Source organism: Rhinocladiella mackenziei (assembly GCF_000835555.1).
Source record: "Rhinocladiella mackenziei CBS 650.93 unplaced genomic scaffold supercont1.12, whole genome shotgun sequence".
Taxonomy (NCBI): Eukaryota; Fungi; Ascomycota; class Eurotiomycetes; order Chaetothyriales; family Herpotrichiellaceae; genus Rhinocladiella; species Rhinocladiella mackenziei.
The window spans coordinates 86,666-112,075 of NW_013550593.1; the positions used below are offsets into that span (position 1 = coordinate 86,666).

Consider the following 25,410-nt stretch of genomic DNA (forward strand, 5'->3'; position numbering starts at 1 on the left):
GGCTGGACAAGGATCTCACCTATGGGCTGGTCGCGGAGACGCCGAAAGGCTGTGCCAATCATTCCCTATATACATGTTCGAGGCGGGACCTCAGTTTGATAGAAATCAGAGCATTTTAACAGCAACCGATGTACTACTAGTGATTGTTTGACACCTGTTGTTTTTGCCGGCCAATAATGTTGCTGCCCAGGAAGGGAGCGTTGTAGGATGAGTCGGCCTGTCGCCAACGATAAGGTCAACACCTGCCTGGGAGCTGGCCTGAACGTAGTGAATCGTACTGTTCGTCGCTATTCATAACACGAAGTCCCATACAAATCACACGAGCCTTCTTGTATGTCGGTATTAATCTCCTCTGTCTCCTCATTCTGTGATTCTCTTAAATCAGCTGAAGTATTCGTCTTAGCGCTACGATTTCGTACAGTCCTTGCAAACTAGGGAAGAGGATATCGTTTATAGTCTTTCCAGATAAAGGATCCTAGCGATAAAAACAACCATTCGACGACTTTAGGCGCATACCAGAGACTTTTTTCTGACGTCTATACGTTTGCAAAACGGTTCTTGAGACATACACGACTATTTAATCTCCCAAGGCTCTTCACGACTATTCGCAAAGACGGTGGGCACTCTCTCTTACCGTCGTCACGAGAGTTCTTCCCTTACGGTGCTAGCCTATACCTTAATAGAGACCCTTCTTAAGAAACAACCAGCCAAGCGAGACAGTAGTGCTACCAGCCCCTTGCGTTACTGTCCCAGGATTTCCAACATCCAGGCGAAGACAACGCCGACACCATCAATGTCGCCTCTTAACTTCCAACCCACCCTAGAGTCGTGTTCCAGACGACCAGTTCGACTCTCCCCCAAGCGCCAACAGCACAAGTTCCTACCCACCCTCCTCCTGTACCAAAGTGCAGGACGCGGAAGCAGCACCGACGGTCCTGCCGGGAAGCACTGGGACGCATTGAAGTCGCTCTAGCAAGAGTCGAACAACAAGTACGGGCGGAGGAACGCGTGGAGGAGGTCGAAGGTACGATAAAAAGCCTGCGTAAGGAGCGGCAGCCAGCTCCAACTCGGTCAGTTTCTTCGTCATCGCCAACACCTGCTCGACTTCACACCGAGCCTCCGTCGTTCCCTTACCAGACATTTGAGTTGCAGCGGAAGGATCATTGAACTTCAGTGGGGCAATCCTCTTGAAGCGCCAACCTCCCGAAAGACGCGGTCGTCTCTTTGTTGGCCATTAATGCTGTCACGCCGTACTTGTCCTGGAGGTCTATATCTTGCCCCCAACCCAATAGAACCGTTACGAGCTCAACTGTTCCAAACTCTGCTGCTATGGTGAGTGAACTCCGACCGGTGTTGCGAAACCATCCTACAAAGTTGCGGTTAGCACCTTCTCTGAGAACGCTTTCAGCAGCTTTAAAGTCCGGTGGTGTCCTCTTGCATATGGTTAGCAGCTTTCGGTCGAGCCTCGCTCTTTTTATAAACGACAAGCGGTCACGGGCCCTTTTTGCTGCCGTGACATCGATAACACTGTCTTGGATAGGCATAATGCTCGCGATTACTTCGCCTGATTCCGGACTGGATGGCCGCTCCATTATAGATGGCAGTTCTTCAACAGGGTCGATAATGCTTTGAGCGTAGGTGGTTGATTTATCTAGGAATCGCTGTAAGGTGATCGTGCGCACATTTCCAACGTCTTCGAAGCGTAACTGGAGCTTTAATATTTGATCCAAGATAGTAGTTGTGTCCTGCTTTATATCCACTGTCCCAATTCTTATCGCCGAAGTATCTTCCTTCCCTTTAGAGCGCAAGCAGCTATTCGAAATCAGCAACATTGGCAAATGCGTTTGGATCAGGAGACCAACATGTTGGCCATGCCGAGCGCAATGTTCAAGGTGGCCTTGTGGTCCTCGAGTTGCTGTCTCAACTTGTTCATTTCGGTTTGTCCATTTATAGCCCAACGGACTCTGGCCATTCTTCTGTCAGAATCTGCCTTGACCAGCAGAGCTCTAATATCTTTAACAACACCGTCGCAATTGAGGAGTACTTCGGTTAGGATGTGCTGAAGAGAGTCAGGGTATTGTAATTCATCGCTCAGGGCGTCCTTTTGCAAAGTTTCGACCGCGAGCTCCAGCGCTGAGAGCTCACAGCGAGTACTCTCCATGTCTTTACGTGCATCACGAACGCCCGACGCAAACCGAGTAATAGCTTGGGTCAAACTGAAGATCGAGGAGAGGAGTCCGACGGAGGCCCCAGTAATGGACAGAGGCTCCATTATGGCAGCCAAGCGTCAATGCAAACGGCGATAAAGATTAATCGAAAATGTTCAGCCTGATTTGAAGTCGTACATCGATTTAGGTGTGTCGCCTTGTGTTCTGCAGTCTACCCCACTCTTTGTGGCTTGCGAGACTCAGCCACTCGAGGTTGCAATCCACCTGCTCCGGATTTCTACTTTCTCTCGCTCGGATAGACTGTCCTGTACTGTGCAATTGATTCGCCAAGTCGCGTGAACTGACAGCCCAGTCTCATACCCGCAGCTAAACATCTCGCTAAAATTTAACACCCGAAATGGAGCGTACCTACGAGTAGCAAGACAGTACCAGGGGCAAGCTCTGCCCTATTTACACCAGACACACGTCCGGATGAGATGGGAATTGATCGATTCCTCACCTTAGCATGGGCAGAGACAACTTAGAGATAGGTCCATCTGAAGCCTCAAAAGCGTTTTAGAGACAGGCGAGCGATATAGCAGAAGCTAGCGCCCTGCCGGCACAGCGACAATTGTCTACGCCACTTGCTGAGGTTCAATGTTTGACTGCTCAAAATTAGCCCGGCGACCTGAACAGCCTAACCCGTGCTCTTCTTCTCGTCGCCTCTCGCAAGCTCCACTGGCGCTTTGTCAACTAGCTCAAGTCAACGCTCTTTAAACCTCTCTTCGTGCTGAGGACCGACCTCCCTTTCTTCTGGACTGCGCCTCGTCAGACGAGCTCCGTGCAACATCCCAGGGTCGAACGCTTTGCAAGGACCCAGAGGCGACGACGTGTTACCAGATCTGTGGTTCGCGATTTGCCACTGAATGGAGGTACCTAAAAACCCACCATGTTCCTAGGGGTTTGAGGTACCTTTCCATCCACTTTGCCTCCCTCGCATAGTTGGCGCTTTTTGGTGTTCTTTCAACGACGTCGTTAACAGAGTCTTTGCACTCATGCCCTTTTTGGGGAATGTATCCTTAAGCTCGATTTGGCATAGTAGATGGAAAGGCGCAACCAACGATGTAAAGGTACCTAACAAACCTCCCCAGGTACCAAAACATCAAAATTGAGGTACTCACATACCTTTGGAATTTGCGAGCTCTTTACCTTATTGTTGCTCGATTCGCGATTTGTATGGACGATAGAAAAGCTTCATAGACAACAGAGGCACCCTGACACGCAAGAACGCTAAAATCGAGTGCAGAAGGCGCTGTCAAAGGGCTTAACGACGTCGTTCAATGAGCGCCAAAAAGCGCTAACTATGCCCTAGGAAAATGGGGAGTGTTTCAGGTACCTTTCCACCGTGCGGACAACGCTCGCACAGCTAGGCTCAATTGGTGTTTAGTAAGGTCGCTGTTGTACGCGATTCGCTGTGGGTGGTCGCTCTCCCGATACATTCCCTGTTTAGTCACCAGTCATTGCGTAGAATTCATATCCAACTCTTCACGAAGCTGTAGAGATCGTTGAAGTTAGGCATCTTCGTTTTCAGTGTAGGTCACGAGAGAAAGATGGCCGGCCGAGCCTCGACTCCGTGGAGGGGTTGGAAGGGAGCCGATTAGTCGGAAGGCCAGGCTTCGGAATGGATTTGGAGATCGGATAAGCCGACTCTGCTTCCGAGACTTGAAGCTGTTCGAGGGTTTTTGGTATAATATTATGTACTGTTGCTAACCCTTGGTCCAAAAATTGACGCCTGCAGGGGCTTCTAGACCTGTAGGTACAAGAGGTGCTTTTCTGTCATATATCTATCTGGACTAAAACTGTCTACCATTCATCAGTGCCGAAAATGTCGTTGAAAATCATCATCATTGGCGCCGGCCTGGGGGGATTGGCAGCAGCCATCTCGATCAAGACCGAATCACCCAATCACGAGGTCCTGGTCCTAGAATCTGCCCCGGCTCTAGCGGAGGTATAAATGAACGATTACGTCGAAGAAGCCGGCTAATCTCTGCACTAGATAGGCGCGGGCCTTCAACTCACACCAAATGCGACTAGGCTTTTGGAACGATGGGGCTTACAGCCTCGACTCCAGAACCTCGTTACCTGCCCCGAAATATTCACAATTCATCGCTACAGCGATGGGAAGCTCCTCGGCCAACGGCAACACTTTGGACAGGAGATGCTGAGGAAATATCGAGCGAATTTTTGGGACACTCATCGAGCCGATCTCCAGCTTGTTCTATACGACCGCGCTGAGAGCTTGGGAGTCAAATTTCGATTCGGTGTGTTAGTTGAAGGACACAATTTCAAGGTGCCAGAGGTAATTCTGGCAGACGGCGAACGGATAGCCGGAGACCTCATCGTAGCGGCTGACGGCAAGGAACCATCTTTCCAAAACTCCCTTCAAACGATCGCTAACCTCGTCAGGGCTTTGGTCGAAATGTCGCGCGAGCTTTCTAGGGAAACCGAGCCCCCCGATTCCGACAGGCGATCTTGCATACCGCATCGTGCTACGGGTCGAAGATATTGACGACAAGGACTTGAGAGAATTTGCCTCCGTCCCTAGGGTATGCCTCTGGGTTGGGCCGGACTGTCATGCCATTTACTATCCGTTAAGAAACAACACCATGTGCAATGTCGTCCTTCTTGTCCCAGACAATCTCCCCGAAAATGTGGCCAAGGCTTCAGGTGACCTTGGAGAGATGCATGAGATCTTCAAGGATTGGGATCCGCGGTGGGTTGACGAATGTAAAACAGTCAAACAAGCTGCTGATTGTCTTTAGTTTGAGGAAGTTGCTGGCACTAGTCAAGCAAGTTGACAAGTGGAAATTGATGCACCGTGAGTATCTGAAAATGGAACCCTGTGTGGCGTGACATTTGTCTGAGCTGGGCGAAATAGTCGATGAGATGGAGCGATGGTATAACGATGAAGCTACCGTGGTGTTTCTAGGGGATTCGTGCCATCCTATGCTACCGTACATGGCTCAAGGGGCAGGATCAGCCTTGGAAGATGGAGCCACACTGGGTATCTTGCTCTCAAAGGCTGCATCCCGTCAAGACCTCCACGAGACCTTGAAGAGATACGAGAGTCTGAGGAAGCCTCGAAGCTTGGTCCTCCAGAAAGGAAGCATGAGACAGGTACGACGAAGGTTTTTGAAGCTGGACTTGCCTTCTGACTCCGACGCTAGAGATACTGGAATCACTTGCGGGACGGCCCTACGCAGAAGAATCGAGATCTCTTAGCTGAGCAGCAGTTCCAGGAACCCCAGCCTGGATACCCATTCTACTGGTTCGTTCAATCTCTCTCCCCGCTCGATTGGTCGTATTCTGAACTTTCCCTCCAGGATTGATCCAGAAATGCAGTCTCGGGTCTACGGGTACGATGTTGTGGAAGAGGTCGGTTTTAGCCCATCACCCGCATGATCTGCTACTAATAGCCACCGAAAAAGCTCAAAAAAGCAGGTGTCGACACTGGCAAGTTCGATCACCGCAATCGGAGTCCTTTGCTTAGCAAGGTCTAGGGAATAAACTGACAGCTATAGCGGTAGAGATGGGTAGTACAAATCGGGTGCGCGCGGCATCCCAAGAACCGTGAATCCCGTAAAGGGCGCAGAATACAATAAACCGCATGGTGAGATGCTTATTTCCAAACACTCATTTTCCCCTTAGGAAGCTCAGTGAGCGTACATGGAAATGCGCCGGTTTGATATGAAGTCAAGTTTTTGGTTATACCATTTTGTTTCCAGAGAGCGTGAAGGTGGGAACGAACAGATAGCTAGGATGCTGATTAATTCTGTAGCCTTTTTTTTTTTTTTTTTTTTTACAGTGGACCATGCTCACTCGACAGCTTCAGGAAGCCATATTATACTAGCATCGATCATCCCCTTCCGGACAGAACTCCGGCCGCGTCCTTTTTTACTCCAAGAGGGATCATCACTTTCAGCACAGACCGTTGGAGTGCTTCAGCTTCGACTCGGGTGGGTAATCTATCTGACAATCCCGGTGTTCTGCGAACTTGCCGTCCATGACGCGGTACATGTCAAAGACGTGCGACACTCTGTCGCCTTCCCAGCGCGTCGCGTGATGCTGGACAATCACATAGGGCCCGTCCAACAGGTTCCTCTTGATGCCCATCGCGATGTGCGGCTCGCTCGGGCGGTTGGACCAAGTCCTTCCAGCCATCCCCACAATACCTTCGCCCCGTCGATGATCGACTGTGGCCCGCCCCCGACCATGGAGCTGTGTTGCTTGTACCCTTCATAGACAAGGGCGCGGGTCCCGTCGAATTCGTAGTACTTGAACGTGACGAGGTGGGGCTCGATCGTCCGCTTGATCAATGCAACTTTGTTCTGTCGTGTGTGGCGGTTGGTCTTTGAGCTTGTTGTACTGTTCTTTGACTTCGTCTCTGAGGGCCTCGTCGCTTATGCCTATTTTCCTTGAAACGGGGGAAGGGAGGGAAGTATCTTTGTTCTTGTTGATTTTGCTTGAGGCGAAGAGAACAGAATATATGGATGGAGTATCTGATTGGACTATAGCCACCCAAGGTAAAAACTCAAGGTCGTCGCTATCTGAAATGTGAACAGTTGATACAGTCGTAGTTATGGATTTTTGTATCTGCGGTCATTCATGAATCAAATATGAAGCTGAACATCGAGCTATCTACGTACACCTACCCAGCTCATCCCCATAGCGTCTGGGAAGAGGGGGGTCCAGAAACTTTTCATTCTGGGTTCTCTAGGTGACACCAGGTGGCAGACCCTTAGCAGCGAATTATATGCCCTCCGAGTTTCTTGCTAATCCGGTGTCCGTATATCACCGAGATGAGGCTATGCCCTATATGATCAGTCACATAGATCGGAGCGACAAGCCGGTTCAAGTATTTCAAATGTCTACTTCCTTGCCATCAAGCCACCGCTTCGCCTGCCAATATAGCAAGTCATGCTTCCCTCCTACTCCCTTGAAGCCTCCTAAGATACCCTTCTCCCGACGATGCCTAGGCATGTCAATCAACACTCCCACTCCCGTGGTTTTTTTCCTGGCAGTAAGTGAGATATCGATACTTACTCGGAAACTTTGCAGACGTTCATCGTCAATGTCAGGGACTCTTCCGGGGTCCACTGGTATCAGCTTGTCATTTTTCATACCAGTGCCCGACATACATCGCCTTCCACTCATTCCAGAAAGAAGCAGAATCGACAGTCTCTCTCTGCGTCGACCTCGCAGCCGTCTAGAGTAAAGCGTTGTGTGGCGGTGGCTTTATCTACGTGACGGCGCGTATCGCATCGAGGCGAATGTCTGTAGTAATTCTGTGTATCTGTGCATGATGAACACTCCGTCATCCATCCCCTTTTGGAGAGGACATAATAATTTGTGAATAGTGAACATGTCCGCTCCACGTCGTGTAAACATACGCATTGGGGTGAAAGATGGATGCCAGGTTCTCCCATTCGCACGATCCCTACGTTTAGTAAGATTGCCAGGAAGGCTGCGAGGATCGAACCGATACACTAGCCAGCCCTCTGCAAGTTCTCTCAGCTTGTACCTCTCCAGGACGATGGCTTCTAGGTCATTGTTACGAATTGCTGCGTCTGGCCGCAGACCATGTGAAAATCCATTTCGAAGCTCTTCCAGAGACAATAACACGAACAGGGGTTTTTGGTGGTCGTGTACCACTCTTGAGTCTTTCTAGGATAAATGCTGCCTGCAGTTTAGAGGCACAAGGAGGACGACAATCAAAGTAGCTTAGGCAAGACTGGAAAGAGAAATGTACAGGCTATGATTGGCTCAAGGGCACGGGCTGTCATCAAGTTGAGAGAAGGAGGACTGGCCGCTGTATTCCGACCCCAGCCTTCCAAGTGATACCTGAGATGATGGGCCCCGGGTGGGGGGCGGAAGTCAAAGAGTTGAGCGGGTGGTCAAGACAGTGGTCGACACGTTTAGTCTCGCTCGGATAATCCGCATCGGAAGCTGTCTCGGTATTAAATACTCCAAGTTCGTACCTTATCGGCGTTCTGAAGTAATACACAATGAATTCGGTGCCCATTCTAACTCGGGTGTCCTCGGTATCCCGTACTCATGAGCCGGTTATCGCTCAGAAAGGGAAGGGTGCTTGGCCTAAATAAAAGTCGGGGATGGGACAAATCAGTGTGTGGCTCTCATCCTTTCGGAACAAGAACCCCTCGAGGCATTTTATTCCTTTCTTAGCTTCAAAGGAGCCACTTCCGTCCATCGTGCACTCTGTATTCTACCAGAGAATTCCACCTCTCAGATCTCTCTGATACTAGTCCCCAGCTACCCCTCTTAGGCCAGACGAGCTAGCCCGTCGCTTTGGGGTTGAAATTCTCTATGACCGACCCGGTGCGAGTTACTCCAAACGGGCGTAAGAGGCCCAGAGCGGCACGAGCGTGTGAGGCGTGCAGGGCACATAAGCAGCGATGCGATGAGTTTTATCCTTGTAGTAAGTGTAAAAGTGAGGATCCAGATCATCCAAACCTCGATGACTACGCTCATACATATGAAGAACGAAACATCACTTGTGTTTACGTCAACTCTTTTCGATTCCGAGAAAGTAGTGTCTCAAGCCGGAGGTCGAGCAGCAATCCTGGAGCACGCAAAAATGAGATCAGCACTCATGATGGTCGTGAAGCTTCGTCTACGGAGGACAATCCATTTGGCCAGACCTCTGGCTCCGCTGTCTCAAATGGCAAGGAGCAAGAACTGTGTTCACAACCTCTAGAGGCCTCAAAGAACGTGGAAGGTGAGCTTAGGGAAGTCAATCAACATACGCTGGACACCGAATTCCACGGTCCATCCTCATCCATGGCGTTCTTAGCTGCTATCCAGCAACAATCTACCATGTCTAGTGAAGATCGAGTCCAGGCCGACGTTTCCACACCCTCAATCATCTCGACTCTCCACAATAGTTCTTTCTCCGCGGAGTCAGAATCCAGATATGACCCTGAAGGAAGCGCGCTGTCGGCTGAAAGATACTTTTTTCGCCAATCCCAGTCATTCTTAGCAGCCTACTTTCAAACTCTCCATTTTATTCACCCCATTATCGACAAAGAAGAATTTCTCCTGCGATGTGAAGACCTTTGGTTTGGGAACGCAGAGAAACAATCAACTTCGTTTGTTGCACTCTACTTTGCGGTCATGTCACTTGGAGCGTTGATGGGCGAATGGGAAGAGCCCAAGTTCCTGGGCAAATGTCGATTTGAATGGTCCAGGAAAATGTTTCGATGTGCCAACCTCGCCATGATCCTGTCCCAGAGGAAGAATGACCTAGAGACAGTCCAAGGAAATCTAATTCTGGCCAAAGTCTGCCAGAACGAACTCAACCCCCACCTTGCGTACACCTACCTGGGAACCGCTATACGGATAAGCTTGTCGGCCGGTTACAATCGACAGCCAACTCCAACTCCAAGTGAGCCGTCTGGACAGGTATTGGCCCAAAGAAATGCCGCTTCGAGGACATGGTGGGGTTTATACTCGCTCGAGGTGGAGCTGAGCTTTGCCCTCGGTCGTCCAGATTGCCTTGGTCTCGACGTCTACCACAACCGTGAGATGCCGGGAATCAACGACTCGGAAACCGCCATCATAGCGGTCATGGTAGAACTTGCCCGAATAATTAAAAAGGCATCCATCTCGGTTTACCTGTCCAATGTCACCATTCATGAAAGGCTTCGCTATGCCCATCTGATCGAGAACGAATTGGAGGCGTGGGTACAAAAATTGCCGTCGATGCTGCGGCCGCAAGCGTCAGATGGGAATAAAGGTGTCGGCATCATGCGTACTCGAAAGTGGGAACAGCGACAAAGAGACACCCTCGAATTCCGATATTTCAACGTAAAAATGGTTCTTTTTCGGCCCTTCCTCCTTCACAAGGCCCGGGATCCCCAGTCGCAGCCGGTAGAACTCGACACGGCAGTGTCTAAATGCGCCATCGCTGCACGGGAGACTATTCGGAAGATGTATCAGATGTTCTGTAGCCATTCCTATTTTCGAAGTTGGTGGTACAACACAACATATACGCTGTATGCGGCCTCCATCATACTATGCTACGCAACAAAAATTGCTCCAATTATTGAACGCCCAGAGTTGTTCAACCTCATTGGGATGAGTGTTGAAATCCTAGAGGCAATGAAAGATGCCGAGGTCGCCAGAAAGGCGGCCGAGTTGTTGAATCGTGTCTTGTCTCGGGTCAGGGAAGGGGAACTTGACTCAGACGTCGTGATTGACAACTCGAATTCCCAGCCATGTCCTGCGTCGCTAGATGACCCGGCTGTGGACATTCCCCAATCACCCATAACGAAACTATTCTTTGATCTTTTCTATGAGCAGGGAAGTAACTTTGGGCAGGACTCGTTCTCATTATACGATGTGCCGCCTTCAGAATGGCTAGTCTAAGCCCTCAAATACTAAATGTGCCCATGTCATGGCCAAATAAAATACGCTAAAAATCAAACCAGGAATGGAATCGAAATTTATCCAGGGACTCAACTGATCCACTCGAGGTATCAGATCCGAGTCGTAATAATCGCGACCATACAACTTGTCATATCTGGGACAGGGGAGGGAAGGAGAGGAAGAAGGGAATGCCGCAATGGCAACGATTGACTGAAGTGGTCAACGTTGTTCTCGTTGTCTGTCTGTTTGTTCTTCCTCGAGGATTACATGGGGGTAGCAATAGTTCGACGAAAGTAGTAGATGAGTGCTCTAGCGGCCTGCTCCAACTAGGCAAATCATCTTACGCATATTTAAGTCCCAAATAGATTGCCTTACGTTTGCTAAATAATAAAGACAAAATGGACTCAATCCTCCAAGCTTTGCATGGACTCGGCAGATAGGTTCAATGCCGTCACTCCAACACATTTCAAAGCTGATAGATCCAACGTCTGAGATTTGGCCTTTGCCCGAGACCTTTTTGTTGTTCTCCAGTACTCCATGCAACGGTCTAACCGGTCCTCCAACCTGGGAACTGCATAAGTCGGATCGGAGTTTCTATCACTATTACTGCGTCAACCATCGCGAACCCAACACCGCCGCACTTTTTAATCAGGCTCATTTGGAATCCCCAGGACATTCTGCCTACTACATCGCTTTTATCTATACAACCGTTCAAGAAACGTTCAGTGGTGCGAGAACAAGTTCTGTGACTATATCTGGCCTTCTGGCGCATTCTTGTGTCCACGGTATGCCGTCACGTCCGGTCGATCGACCAACCCAGTCCAACTACCCGTATGTGAAAATTTTCCCTATAATATCTCAACTCTAGTGTGACAGAATCGGGATTTCGGCAGGCGGAAGGTGAATGATAGGATATTTTCCCTCAATAGTATCTCTTACATCCTGTTCCAGGTTCTCTTTCGGTAAGCCTAGTCTCTGATCCTACGGATTCAAGACATTGAGATCGCCCAAAGTCCCGCCTTCGTACGCCCGACCTCAAGTCAGGACGCATACGGGGTTGCCCAAGCCCACATGTCTTGACACTTTTTCTGTTCAATCGCCTCAGGAATGACCTCCGCAGCCTTGACATGCTCGACTCTCCACTTCATTGTTGGCCACTTTCTCCAGCACAGCGAGAAGCTAATTTTGCTTGGTTGTATGAGGCGCAGTATAGATTTATTCGCTGCTTCTTCTGGACTGGAGCGAGTAGATGGCTCGTGCTATCGTCTTTCGTGTGCCGATCCAATAAAAAGGATCTTACCCCCATCAAAATTCACCGCTTTCTTCATGTCAAGGTTGAATACCACCACCTGGTCGGCGAGTCCCTGGAAAGAACTATTAAGCCCTGATTCTTGTCGAGATTCGTTTGAAAACCTCGAGGCAGGGGGCGTGTTCAGTCCTCCTCAAACGCTTAACGAGGGAACTTTTCTTCTGAGCCAAGGGAACTTGAGCCTCAATGCGGGGTTCATGCAGTATGTTCCTAGTCCTGTTCTCTGAAGGAATGAGGCATTTTATACCTGCCCTGATGGCGGGCCTCGATAAGGATGTGTTGACCAAGCTCACAGTCATGGATCAGGAATGACAAACCACGTCTTGTCCCCTTGAGGCTCTCCATCAATGATTCTGTGCTATATACGCCAGGACCATCAGGCAACTAAAGTGTAACTAACGATCAGCAGGGCTCGAGGGGGGGCGTTGATCTCAATTATGGTACCCTATCCATGGAGCTGATGAGTACGGAGTATACATGGTGAAGAAATCAGTCTCGAATGTCAGGGTATAGGTCGAAATCTGAGATGGCCTGCTGATGGTGGAGGTGAGCATTTACCTAGGTATTTGCCCATATTACTTGCGAGTGAAAAATCTCGTCGCCCAGGTGTGGAAAACTCAACTCTCACAGCTCATCCGGTTTCGGGAGAATGGTGATGCCGTCCTGCGACGCCTTCGATCACTGATGAACTAGTTCTGCTTCCGCTTCCGCTTCCGCTTCCGAACGTCTCATCTCCACTCAAAATCGTCTTTCTCTTTCCTCCGCGAAAAAAAGGCTCTCAAAGAATCGGAAACAAGCGATCTAGATCCATTCCAATCGGAAGTGAGCTGCTTGGTTGGAAGATGGCTGGGGCAAATCCGGGGGTTATATATGGGGAATGTGGAGGCAAGTGCATGGTTGAGACTTCGAGAGGCTAGTCCATTGATTCTCCTTTCGAAATCTCAAGGCAAAAAGACCAGCAGTTGCAATATTCGTCCTGCAGGCCATTTATTTGCTTTCTCATCCTTGCCCTCCGATATGACTGGCGAGGCTGGAAATTCTGACGGTGCCGTGTCGACATCTCCCTTTTCCAAGTCAGAGGAAGGACTTGCGGATGTTGATCACCACGAAGGAGCTATGAAAGAGACCGCCCATGAAGCGGCGGAAGATGGTAGAGCAGCAACCGACATGTACGTTCGGAATTGGATATGTACGGTGTTGATGAGACTGACATCAACTTCCAGATATGGCCGGTCTCTCGTGGGCGTTTGATGCTGCGGCCGAAATCCGGCTACGCCGAAAAATCGATCTTTACATTGTCCCAACAGTCGCCATCCTATACCTATTTTGCTTCATTGATAGAGCCAATATTGGCGGGTCTCTTTTCGATTCCTATGCCGTTCATACGCTAATCGATGCCTCTCCAGGAAATGCAAGACTCGCAGGATTTGAGCAAGACCTGGGTCTTAGCGGTTACGACTACAACCAGGCTCTGTCGGTCTTCTATATCTCATATATTATCTTTGAGATACCATCCAATATCGCATGTAAATGGATAGGTCCAGGATGGTTTCTCCCTGCTCTCACCCTCGGCTTCGGGATCGCTACTGTAGCGTTTGCATTTGTGGAGACATTGGAAGCAGCATGTGGTGTACGATTTATCCTCGAGGCGGGCATGCTCCCGGGAATTGCATATTATATGTCTCGATGGTATCGAAGGAATGAACTGGCGTTTCGACTATCGCTCTACATCGTCATGGCCTCCCTCGCAGGCGCCTTCGGTGGGCTTCTAGCAATCAGCAATTCTGACACTGGAGAGTTTCGGCGATCGACATCGCTGGCAGATGATTTTCGCCCTCGAGGGCATCGTCACCATCTTCCTCGCTCTAGTGTCATTCTTCACTCTTACTGATCGGCCCGAGACGGCACGCTGGCTCATTCAAGAGGAAAAGGAGCTGGCAATCTCGCGTGTCAAGTCCGAACGAGTAGGCGCAACGGAGGTCCTGGATAAGTTCAACTCGAAAAAGGCCTGGAGAGGAATCTGGAATCCGGTCACCGCTGCAAGCTCTTTCGTGTTTTTACTGGGCAACGTCACGGTTCAAGGACTCGCCTTCTTTCTTCCTACTGTCGTCCGCACCATTTATCCAGACCGCACAGTTGTGTCCAATCAGCTGCATACGGCGCCGCCATATATTGTTGGAGGATTCTTTATTCTTCTGGTCAACTTCACGAGTTGGAGATTTGATCGTCGAAGAAGGTAGATACGGTGCGACGTTCCTGATCGCGGCTGGGGCATTCAACTCGGGCGCACTTTGTAACGCCCAGGTATCGGCCAACGTTATCTCTGATACAGCACGGTCAGCCGCAATCGGCACGAACGTTATGTTCGGTAATGTTGGTGGCTTAATAGCCAGTTGGTCGTTCCTCCCGTTCGACGGTCCAAACTATTATATCGGCAACGGGCTCAATTTGGCGACGTCTTCGGTGATGCTGATCACCGCCACTGGGATTGGGCTGTGGATGACAGCGAACAATCGCAAACGGGAGAACAGGGACGTTGATGCAGAGCTTGCAGGTCTTAGCGCCCTTGCGGTGGAGAATATGGACTGGAAACACCCTGGGCTCAGGTGGAGACCATGAGCGGTGAACCAAGGGCTGGGGAGATGGTCGATAGTACTGTCGAAGTCGAGGTGGTTTGGACCGATATTTTCAAGTCCTCGTTGTGTTTAGTCACTATGTTCATGGAGTAGTCGGAAATTGAGCGGTTGAAATGAATAGAACCCCCGATGGCGCCAAAGGAACACATGAAACGTCGTAGTAAATGAAACCCCGACTCGAAGGTATACGAGTCTACCGTTATGAATGCACAGGAGTAGTAAGGCCCCTCTTTTTGGTCTCCCCTATGGGCCATTGTCAAGGTAAACGGTAACCATACACATTGTGCTGGTCAGGGTCGTGTTAACGTACCAAAGAAGATATCTTCTTTCATGATACCCTACAAGCATTGTGTAGAAACGAAAATCCAAATCAAATTCCGAGGCCTCATTGCACTCTCTATGGATGACTGACGGAAGCAATCTGCTTGATCAAGCTGTTTCCGGCAACTAATACCTCCTCTTCACCCGACATTTCAAAGGTCCCTCCTTCTCGGAGATACCGACACTAAGCGTCGAGATCTTCTGTTTTGGATCCTCCATTTCCAAGGTATAGTTCTTGAGCACTGTGGTCAGTGTTTTGAGAATATTCGTCATGGCCATGTTCCGTCCGATACACATCCGATGGCCGACGCTGAAGGGTGTCAGGTTTTGTTTGAAATATTCCGCTTGCGGTCCCAGAAAGCGCGAAGGGTCGAAAATGTCGTGATCAGATCCCCAGATGGCCGGATTGTGATGCACGACGTGGTTGAGGCTGAATACGGCTGTCTGCGGGAGTGTATTTTTATTGTGAGAGGGGATTGGGATTGAAAATGGATGGGAAACTTACACCTTTCGGAACCCAGTGACCGTCTATCTCGGTTCCAGCTGGAGCTGTCACTGTCCGGGGCAATGGCATTGTAAACGCAGGATTAATTCTGAAGTTTTCATTAATGCATGCCATGGAGTACGGCAAACATTGCTCGAGTCCGGTGATCTGGACGGGTTCTCCAAAGGAGGTACACACGTTAGTATCGATTTCGGCCACGACTTTCTCCAGAATAGCAGGATTTCGGAGAAGATGAGAAAACAAGAGAGTAAGAGTCCCAGAGGTCGTATGTGAGCCTGCGACCCTGCACGTCGTTAGGAAGAAATAGAACTTCAGAAGAATTGGCTTACACCATGGCAAATGCTTCGGTGTTGATTTGTAGTTCGGTCAGTCTTTCCCCTGTCTCAGGATCCACGGCGCTGATAAGGGCAGTGAGAAGGTCTTTCCGCCCGGTGACTTTCTCGTTCAGTCTTCGAGCAACGCACTCTGCCGTAAGGTTCTTCAATTGCGCCCGAGACCGAGTGAGTCGTTGAAGCCAAGGCAAGGGTGTCCACGCGGCCATTGCTTTCAGGTATGGCATCATTTCCGGCATCATACCTAGCAAGCATCCGAAGAAGATATGGTCGTTTATCGGTGGTAGTTTCTCTGCGCATTTTTGGGTCTGAGAGTCGAAGCTTCGGCTGAAAGCAAGTTCGCCCAGCACATCAAGCACGAAGAATGCAATTAGTTCCTTGAGGTCGAAGACTCCGCCCGTGCTTGCACACTAGTTCAGGTTATCCAGCAATTTCAAGATATGTGTGTCGATGAACGGCTCCATTTCCTTAACGGACTGAAATGAGAAGCCATGGGCCATCTGCCGAGATCTGATCCAGGAGTTAGCCCTGAGAACTGTATCGAACAGAAGAGGCGCGGATGAGTCTTACGTCTTCATCTTTCGTACCAAATAGATTGGGATTGAATGTGGTGAAGCCATCGTAGAAGCCGGTTTTAGGTAAGCTGCGGCCCCCTTTATAGATCGCGAAAACTGCTCCTCCAGTATTGAACGATAGATCATTCGGACCGACTCGCACAACACCTCCAAAGTTGTCGTGTAGCTTCGTTAAATTCTCGGGCATGTGTAATGTCCATAGTTGATATGCTTTCCATAGGTTGGTGAAAGATGCGAGCACAGGCCCAGGATACCTGGATAATGGGTGGCCAAAACGGTAATACACAATATACGCGGCCAGAACCAGAACTATGGGAGTGATAATGATAGCGACAGGAGACAGGTCGGTCGTGAAGGGAGATAAAAAGTTCATTCGCTTCATCATCTGGAATAGCCTAGTTGTAGAGAATCACAGCTAGATCTCAAACTGATGACTGAACGTTTAAAAGCCATTCTGTTTTAGATATGCACCGCACAATGGACCCACGTATCGTTGGTATATGTTACAACTCGTCAATGGCTGCAGTTGCGCGGTCGGAAGCTGCAGACATCGAGAGCGGAACTAGCGTGGTTTTCATGAAGTATATTCAGCCTCGACCAGAGCTTCGTAGACGTGGTTTATATTGGATTTGTTGCCATTCGAATGCCGTTTCCGACATGGCAATCGAATTTGAGAGCGGAACTAGCGTGACGCCCTGATTCGGATCCTCTCTGAATATCATGGTGGAGCCGGAGAACTTGAACCTTCGGTCGATTCTTACCGGCCCATGGCCGTCATGGTGGGCTAGGGGGGAAAAAACCCCTCCAAAAAACTCAGATTTCTGCATTCTGAGTGGTCTAGGCTTTCGAATCGAGCGCACGGTCTAGAAAGCTGATGACATTCCTTAAGCTCTGGAATGCTATCACACTCTCGCCGGCGGGGGACTCAACGTTGACGTTACCCGCTCTTGCGTCAAATCCGTGCTCGGCATCTTCCGGAAGTTCCACGTGTACCTCCACTCCATCTTTGCGTAACTGGTCTGAAGCTCTGAAGCTCACCTCTACCGGGACGGCCGAATCGTTCTAACCATGCATTAGCATTGTAGGTGGCAATTTCCCTAGGTTCGAAAATGTGAGAGGGAACAAGTTTCTATGCTTCTCCGGAATTGATTCGACTCCCTGCGCAACAATAGCACGACTCAGGCCTCCAATGCCGGTCATATAATCAGAGAATAGTCCCTCAATGTGGAGAGCCGAAATCAACGGAAATCTCTGATCCTTGCCCACGTCAGAAGGTAAGGGATAGGCGCTCAGTTGTGGCCTGTGATCTTCGGCATCGGTCCTGGGAAATCGAGCAAGAATGGTTTCAGTGTCGATCAATGGTCCCCCAAAGATATTGGACCCCGGCGTTGTATGTCGTTCATAGGTGGGATCGAGCGTCCCATAAATCAGTAAGAGGGCACAGGGCTGGCTTTGGACGGTGGCCGCCGTAGCCATTGCGAGATATCCGCCAGCACTCGACCCTGCCAACAAAATTGGGCCAATATTGCGATCAATCTCTCGACCAAGAGAGGACATTACCCAGTTATACGCGTCGACTGCATCCTCCAGCGAGCTTTGAGCAGTCGTTTCTGGTATTAAACGGTAATCTGGGCTGACAAATATCCATTTACGAACAACACAGGCGTGTACAAGCCAGTAAGGTAGAAAAGAGTATCGGTCACCAACAATCTCAAAGTGTGAATATCAGTTTTGAGAATTTCGATTGTGCAATTGATTGCTTACCAAGAAACCACCATGGTAGTGCAGCAATACGGGCGTCGGTGATGTGCTTTGAACTTCCGGGTAGACCACATCGAGCTTGATGTCGCCATGCTTAGTGCATTTAAGTGTTTTGGATTTGTATCCATCAAATCCGTCGAGTGGGAATGAATCCATGTGTGTAAAAATGTCCCAGCGGGAAAGGGGGTGTAGTTGCTGGTAGTTATTTGTGCAATGTCGAACTGGAATTGCCGATATTTCAAGTGGAGCGTGGTCACTGTTATCGGCCACCTCTTTGAGCTGGGAAGTTCACACAAAGAAATGACCTGCGGAATATCTCTCCACTCGGAATGCACATGGGCTTTTATCGGGTCTATGGCTGTGAGCCGCCTTGACAGGCCCCATCCAACTGCCGATATTGACTTTGTAACTAGTGAGCTCTGAAGCTCTTGGCTGCCCGGCACGGTGACATATTCAGGTGCAGCGAGCACCCGATATCTAGTCTCTAACCGAAACAAATGGTCCTGCAAAACATAGAACGCAAATGAGGCGGGGTCCCAATTCCGAGGGACGGAACATAGCATGTCTCCTATGTCAGATTAGAAAGATACTTGTGAGTCTCACAACAGAAGCTATGCAGACTGCCCCCACTCAACAAACGGAAAGTCAAAAAAGGGGTCGAATCCAACCGAAGCGTCGAATAAACTATTCACTTGTTCTCTCATCTCGCGATTTCTGGTGGCATAATTCGACGGATTCAAAGGCCCCGTTAGCGATCCCACGTTTGGAAAAGGTGGGAACAATTCTTGAAGCGAAAGTCCCCCGACTCGTTGTTCGACACGCATGCATTGGACGCGTGGAGAAGTTTCGTTTGTAGTTCTCGTAGACCCTGTAGGCGGCTCCATAGCCGCATCATGGGAGACGATTTGGCGCTCAGGACCTTGACCAGATGTAGGGCTGTATCAAATTCATTTCTCACGCTGTCCCAGAATAATGAGCTGGCATTGACCACTGCTAGTAAAAGATTCCCAAATGCTGTGAGCAGAAGATGTTTAAAAAATAGTGCATGCTTGTCGATTATTGCGGTGTGCTCGCGGAATTCTGACGGGGTTTGAATCGACTCTTTCACGATTGTGATTGCTGTCTGAGCATACCGCTGATTTTGATTGATCCGGGAGAACGATTGCAAGACTGGCCTAAAGATTAAATTCAGAAGATGGTGTTTGCGAACGACCAGGATGGCCTGATGGTATGCCAGATTTTCGTACTGTATTTGCCGCTCTGCTCGATTCTGGCTGAGTTTGAGATTGTTTGGAAGTTGATCATACCAGTGCAGGATTTGGTAGTTAATATAGTCAAGGTCATCAAGCTTTAGCTCTGCGCCTCTTTCGCCCTGGCTGTTCAGTGCGTTCCAGGTTTTTCCGGCCAGTTTGGTCCACTGAAGTAGAATAGAGAGTATTGAATCAGACTCGTCCTAGATACGGCTGAGCGCGTGTGAGGGGTCCACGGGCGAGAGACAAACTTACAAGTTCGAACAGGGAAGGATGAACGTAAGAATCCTGGATATAGAACGGTATTCCGAGGTCCAGGCTCGTTCTTCTTTCGAGCATATAAACCGACCAAAACGTTCGAAGAGCCACTGATCGTTCCTCTGGGTTAGGAAAGGTCTTTTCCACAATTTCTCGACGATGTAAACCCATTTCCAGACACAATCTTGCCGCAAATCCACTGAACCGGCCCGTACGGACTTCATCGTCGAGGTGATAATGGTATAGGGCCTAAATGGTCACGTTAATATCGTTTACACTCTGAAATGAGTTAACTGGCTCACCACGAGGATGAGGAGCTGAATATCGTGAATGCCATTAGGGTGCCACATGATGCTCTCCACCGCTTCTGTGATGCTTTGAAAGAGCCTTTGAGCTTGATCGTTTCTGCCTCCACTCTCAAGCGTACGTTCAATGGCCAGCACGAGTTTCATCTTATTGGTGTCGTCGTTGAAAAGCACTTCCAGAACTCGCCCTCCCTTGTAGAAAGGTCCGTCTCTTTGCGCGTTCTCCAGCACCTCGAAAACGTTGCTGGCAACTTTCAGTGTCTCAGAGCGGGTCACAAGCCGGAAAAGCGACCCAACATGGTAACACCAATCATCGATAAGGTGAAAGGCATCCTGTTTCTTGACGTCCCATAATGGATCCATGTTCAGTAACTTCATGAGTGGACCATACTGTGTTAATCTCGATGAAGAGCCAAGCGCACTTCCCATTCTCGGGGTAGGTTTTTCAAGAATGGCCCCTGGGATGCCCATTGCCTTGAGGTTTCCACTGACCACGTTCAGAGTGTGCTCTGAGCTCGACGGCCCACAAAATTCGGGAACTTCAGTGCTAGAATCTCCGGGAGGTCGAATCGATTGGTTATCCCATAATGGGGTGGTAGCTTCGACAGGCTGCTGTTGATTGATTCTAGAAGTGACGGGAGCAAAATCCTGAGGTAACACTTCATTTCGCCGAACAAAGGTGCCAGGGTTGCCTTCAGCAGGCATGGGCGTTCTATGGGGAGGGGGGAACATAAATAGTGAACAAGAGTGGCCATCATCTTCACCTACGGTTGATCAAGTGCACGCTGGTAAGGATGCTCCGGATAGGTACATTGCACAGCTTTGGCTTCGCATCTCTGGCAGGGTTCGCCTCCCGTGCATTTGATCTTTCGTCGTTTGCACTCATTACTGGATAATAATCAGTCATCCAGTTCCAGAAGGATTTTTAATTGCTGGAAGTCGAACCATGCTTGATTGATATACTGCGCTCTCCGCGAACGCGGTATATGATGACGCTTGGTCTTGGCGTTCATTAGAGAAGAAGTCGCTCAATGTGGAGGAGAAAAATAGAACAAGAGGCTCGATTGATTTGATAAACCAAAGTATCCTTGCATTTGCTGCTAGAATGGTATGAAAGAGCCACGATGAGAAGTGAAAAGCCCTTAGCTCCCTGGCGTGGCTCTCCAAACTCCGGGGGAGACCCCGAGCGCCGCTAATAGTTGGAAAAAGAACGGCCATCAATATGATAAGTGGCAACGCCAAGGCTTGTCAAGTCCTCTACCGTGGACTTGAAGGTGTACACGTCGCTCACGTGAGGTAGTTGGCTTGGCAATGATGCAACTTGCGCCCTTCCTCCTTTTCAGTCTTGCTTCCTTCACTAGACTCTGTAGTCTATCAAAAGGTTCTCTACACCGCTCTCGAGGAGGAGAGAGGCGTAGATCCAAGAGGTCTCTGAATGACCAAACCTCTGTTCGAAGTGAACCCAGAGCGCTGAGACGTAACCGAAGACGACAACATCACAACTCCTTTAAAAGATCTCTTTACCCTGCAGAACAGTCTCTTCTTCCACAAAGAATACTTCCTCATTCCCCTCAGAGACCTCGACAGCAGGAGAGCTCTCTGAACGGCGATGGGCAGAAGGTCGCGTGAACGCCTAGACTTACGAAGCCGAGACATTCGAAGCTAAAGACGGCCTCGAACTCGACACTCGCTAGAAGGGGAATGGCAATCGCGATTCTAAGAATCTGAGACGTAGTTTAGAAGTAGTAAAATAAAAACATGCTGCATACATGGCTCCCATTATATACAGTATTTCCTCCATTATCTCTCACCACTGCGTGCATGCAAATACAATTTTTGTCAGTCTTTGTCATTTAGTGAGCGTGGCGGCGGGAAGCATATCGCTTGCGGAATTTGTCAATGTGCATCTTGGCTCCAGCTTGGAATTTCCTGACATCCAGATCCTCATACGTGGTTCGTTTCTTCAAACCAGATTGGCCCGTGAGTTTAGCACCGTAAGGGTTTGCAGCTTCATAGGCAGCCAAAGCAGAGCATTCCTCCTTGTACGATTTCTTGCCAACAAATGCTTCAGCATCAATGTCGTCAGGTCGTTCAACGAATTGAAGAGCAAGACCACCGTCGACGTGCCATGTGATGTGACAATGCATGAGCCATGCGCCAGGGTTATTGGTCTCAAAACCAATCACGGTCCAACCCGCGGGCTGACCAACTCCTGGAGAACCTCGCAACATGACAGTATCTCGACGCATAGGGTTGTTGAAGTTCAAGCTATTGACTGAGTCCGAAGTAAAATTACCGATTCCTGTGCCGAGAACAGAGAAATCATGACCGTGGACATGCATGGGGTGAGAAGCGAAGAACTGGTTCTGAATGATAAAGTATACCCATTGGTTGGCTTTGTTGAGAATGACCGGGTTGCTGATGAGGTTGTTGGAGGAACCGTCCGCAATCGTCTGGAGAGTTGGTTGACTATAGTTGACATTGATGGCCGCATTGTTGATATACCATTGGAAGACAGTCCCATCATCATTGGTGGCAACGGACGTTACAGATCCAGCAGGGATGGTCGATGCAGATGATTGGAAGGAAGTCAAGGTACCTGCAGGTTTCTCAAGGTGTGGCACCAAGGAAGCAAGAGGTTCATCCTGGCAAATGTCGGCAGTGACGTTGGTGATGGCAGTCTGGGAAATAACGGTCGCGGTAGAGTTGGCTCCCTCATAGGTCATGATGGCGTTGGCAATACCCAACCCAGAGTTGGCACCACCAGAAGGACATTGAGTTTGGATAACGGCACGAACAAAATATCTGCTTGGGGCTTGGTCCATCTCCACGATAACGTCATATCGTTGACCGTTGGCAATGTTGAGCGTGGTGGTCTTGTAAGGAATTATGGGGACGAAATCAGCGGCAATAACGGTCATGGTGTGCTTGTCGAATCCAACGATGTAGGCATTTTGCGCGGAACTGAGAGTATTGCTTAGCTAGAAAAACTAAAACCCAAAGATTTTGCGGGGCGAGAAGAGGAAACTCTCTCCAAAACTGACCTGTTGATGATGCGGAACAAATGCTTCTTGCAAGGTTTGACAGACCACTCAAAGGATTGGCCGGCGCTGCCATCGGGAGACTTATTCTTGCCATTGAACAAGGTGTTGAAAGAGCCAGCGGGCCCAACGTGGGCGATACGAGAAGCCATAGCAGCAGCGGAGACCGGGAATGTGTCGTCAATCATGACAGTGCCCATGTCGAGATCATAGTTGGCAGTAGCGGGTCCATGAATGACAATGGGTCCACGGATACCATCACCGTATTGAGCAAACGAATGGCTGTGATACCACGAAGTTCCGTACGAGCTTGCGTGCCAAGTGTATGTGCGAGAGCCACCATTTCCAGCAATAGCACACTCGGTAACACCGGGAACACCATCCTGATCATTGGTGCCAAATTGACGGATACCGTGGAAGTGAATGGAAGTGCTGTTATCTTGCATTTGGTTGATGACCGTGACTTCGATCATGTCCCCCCAGTTAGCCTCAATGACGGGTCCTGGAACTTGATCATTGATTGCAAGAGCAAGCTTGGGGCCAGTTCCATCGAAAATCTTGGTGGTGTTGGTGATGGTGAAGTTGTAGCTTCGGGTGACACCGGTGAAGTAGTTGGTGGTGTAGACATCGGTGTCGAGATCTTTGCCATCACACCACTTGGATCGATCAGTGGCGGTGTTGCAAATGTCAGTTGAGTTGGACACTGGAGTTGAAGTAGCAGGGCAGAGGCCGCTGGTGGTGGTTTTGCTGGCAGAAGCTGTGGCCGAAGAGCCAGTAGAGCTCGTCTTTGATCCGCTGATAGAGCTGGAGCTCTTGTTGGCACTCAGGGAACTTGTTGAAACAGTGCCAGGACCAGTGCCAGTCTTGCTACCAGTGTTAGAGGTAGTACCGTAGCTGGCGCTGGCGGTGGTGCTGCCGCTTGGTTTTCCGCTGCTTGGTGAGGTTTCGGATGAAGTACCATGCACAGAGCTAGTCGTTGAAGAACCAAGGCCTCCATGGCCACCAGAGCCTTCAGAGCCACTTGTGGTCGTAGCAGGATTAGTATCATCAGTAGTGGAAGCGGTCCAGGTGGGTGAAACTGTCGTTTCGGTATCCGTGGGTGGAACATTATTCCAGTCGTCCCATTGGCCTGTGTATTTGGTCTTCTCTGCATCCCACAATGACGCCCAAGCATCTTCGGCGCCATTGTTCCCCTTGCCAGGGTGACCACCGTTTCCATTACCTCTCACGCCAGTAGCATCAGGAGCATCACAGGTCAGAATTGAGGTTAATGGGCAGACTGAGTGAGTTCGAGTAGCCGTGACGGTGACGACGATATCGGACTCGGATTTGCCTGCATTGACAAGGCCGAGCGCAGCAGCAGTGAGAAAGAGAGGAAAAGAACGCATGATTGAACGAATGGACGCAAGCACTACAGCTTGCAGAAAGGAGTGACCTGGAAAACAAGTAGGGCGTGCACAGAGAGAGAAAAAGAGAGAGCGACAGAGACAGAGACAGAGAAAGAAACAAAACCGTTGGGAAGCGAGTTATATCAATTATCTCTGCACCATTGGGGAGGACTTTACCTTTTGGTCTATCATTTGGACCAGCCTGATGGGCCTGATGCAAGCGATGGGGCAATTCGCATCGGACACCGACATTACTTGAGCTAGACTTATGGCGCTGGGGGAACATGTGTCTCAGTTTAGCACGGTGGACAGAAAGAGAATGGTCTCCTCCGGTGGAAAGACGGCAGCGACCTCCTGAATGATGTCGACCAAGGAGTGCCGGTAGGTCTTTGGTGTAGTGTTGGGGTGGACACGCCGAAGCTCGCTAAGCTTTCGCCGGTGGAAATTGGATTGATCTTAAGTTTTAGGAACTTCTTGTCACGGCGTAGCGCCTGCCAATCGGGGTGGGGATAAAGGAGAAGTCGAGGTAAGGACTTTCCAGGGAAAGGAAGCTTGTTGTGCGGCATGAGCTTGTTTCTATAGCCTGGGCTAGCAAGCCGCTTGCTTATGAAGGATTCGGGCCAGGGTAGTGGAAGCGAAATCGAGGTTTGATCCATCTTGGGAGACACGTGTCGGTGAGGGATGGAGGAGGGTAGAGGTTGAAGAGGGATCTGCAAATGATGCCAGAGCTGACTAGAATAGAATGAGAATGGATTGCTGTTGATTCGAGGATTCAAATATTCGTAGACCGCACCTCGCTTTCTCTCAGCGGGCCACTTCGGCTCGTCTGCCCCCGTCATACTGTCTCTTTGCTGTCAGCCATGCGGCGACGTCAAAACATCCTCATACGCCTTGCACAGATCCCAACTCCCGTCATCCCATTTTCATGTCATCCTCGATGATCTGTGCTACCATTTTATCGACATCATTTCGCACGACGTCAAGTTCCTAAATTCAACATCATCCCATTGAAACATTAGCGGTCCGGCCGAATATTTTTGGTTCATACTCCATCTGGCCCCACCTCCTTGTCTTTTAGCCTCCTATGTGGGTTTTACCGACTGCCAATTTCTACGAAAGAACCGTGATGCTTGAGGC

General features: G+C 49.7%; 8 protein-coding genes across 8 annotated transcripts; 3 read left to right on the forward strand and 5 right to left on the reverse strand.

The window, feature by feature from the left end:
* Nucleotides 1–1,160: 1,160 nt before the first annotated feature.
* On the reverse strand, nucleotides 1,161–2,272 carry Z518_11199 (uncharacterized protein; the record flags this gene model as incomplete). Its single annotated transcript, XM_013411143.1, has 2 exons — nucleotides 1,161–1,812; nucleotides 1,863–2,272. 2 exons carry the CDS (start codon nucleotides 2,270–2,272, stop codon nucleotides 1,161–1,163), a joined length of 1,062 nt encoding a protein of 353 aa, XP_013266597.1.
* A 1,760-nt stretch (nucleotides 2,273–4,032) lies between these two features.
* Z518_11200 (uncharacterized protein) lies at nucleotides 4,033–5,707 on the forward strand (the record flags this gene model as incomplete). Its single annotated transcript, XM_013411144.1, has 8 exons — nucleotides 4,033–4,155; nucleotides 4,204–4,506; nucleotides 4,553–4,920; nucleotides 4,970–5,025; nucleotides 5,086–5,324; nucleotides 5,375–5,475; nucleotides 5,531–5,582; nucleotides 5,636–5,707. 8 exons carry the CDS (start codon nucleotides 4,033–4,035, stop codon nucleotides 5,705–5,707), a joined length of 1,314 nt encoding a protein of 437 aa, XP_013266598.1.
* Nucleotides 5,708–8,531: 2,824 nt separating this feature from the next.
* On the forward strand, nucleotides 8,532–10,592 carry Z518_11201 (uncharacterized protein; the record flags this gene model as incomplete). Its single annotated transcript, XM_013411145.1, has 1 exon — nucleotides 8,532–10,592. The coding sequence occupies one exon, from the start codon at nucleotides 8,532–8,534 to the stop codon at nucleotides 10,590–10,592; it is 2,061 nt and encodes a 686-aa protein (XP_013266599.1).
* A 2,326-nt stretch (nucleotides 10,593–12,918) lies between these two features.
* On the forward strand, nucleotides 12,919–14,141 carry Z518_11202 (uncharacterized protein; the record flags this gene model as incomplete). The annotated part of the gene is made up of 3 exons (XM_013411146.1): nucleotides 12,919–13,051; nucleotides 13,125–13,590; nucleotides 13,700–14,141. The coding sequence occupies 3 exons, from the start codon at nucleotides 12,919–12,921 to the stop codon at nucleotides 14,139–14,141; spliced, it is 1,041 nt and encodes a 346-aa protein (XP_013266600.1).
* An 843-nt stretch (nucleotides 14,142–14,984) lies between these two features.
* Z518_11203 (uncharacterized protein) lies at nucleotides 14,985–16,643 on the reverse strand (the record flags this gene model as incomplete). Its single annotated transcript, XM_013411147.1, has 5 exons — nucleotides 14,985–15,302; nucleotides 15,364–15,646; nucleotides 15,693–16,105; nucleotides 16,173–16,205; nucleotides 16,266–16,643. 5 exons carry the CDS (start codon nucleotides 16,641–16,643, stop codon nucleotides 14,985–14,987), a joined length of 1,425 nt encoding a protein of 474 aa, XP_013266601.1.
* Nucleotides 16,644–17,107: 464 nt separating this feature from the next.
* Nucleotides 17,108–18,187, reverse strand: Z518_11204 (uncharacterized protein; the record flags this gene model as incomplete). Its single annotated transcript, XM_013411148.1, has 3 exons — nucleotides 17,108–17,332; nucleotides 17,426–17,980; nucleotides 18,035–18,187. The coding sequence occupies 3 exons, from the start codon at nucleotides 18,185–18,187 to the stop codon at nucleotides 17,108–17,110; spliced, it is 933 nt and encodes a 310-aa protein (XP_013266602.1).
* Nucleotides 18,188–18,779: 592 nt separating this feature from the next.
* Z518_11205 (uncharacterized protein) lies at nucleotides 18,780–20,549 on the reverse strand (the record flags this gene model as incomplete). Its single annotated transcript, XM_013411149.1, has 3 exons — nucleotides 18,780–19,484; nucleotides 19,537–19,788; nucleotides 19,842–20,549. The coding sequence occupies 3 exons, from the start codon at nucleotides 20,547–20,549 to the stop codon at nucleotides 18,780–18,782; spliced, it is 1,665 nt and encodes a 554-aa protein (XP_013266603.1).
* A 1,148-nt stretch (nucleotides 20,550–21,697) lies between these two features.
* On the reverse strand, nucleotides 21,698–24,273 carry Z518_11206 (uncharacterized protein; the record flags this gene model as incomplete). Its single annotated transcript, XM_013411150.1, has 2 exons — nucleotides 21,698–22,808; nucleotides 22,889–24,273. The coding sequence occupies 2 exons, from the start codon at nucleotides 24,271–24,273 to the stop codon at nucleotides 21,698–21,700; spliced, it is 2,496 nt and encodes an 831-aa protein (XP_013266604.1).
* Between the last annotated feature and the right edge of the window lie 1,137 nt (nucleotides 24,274–25,410).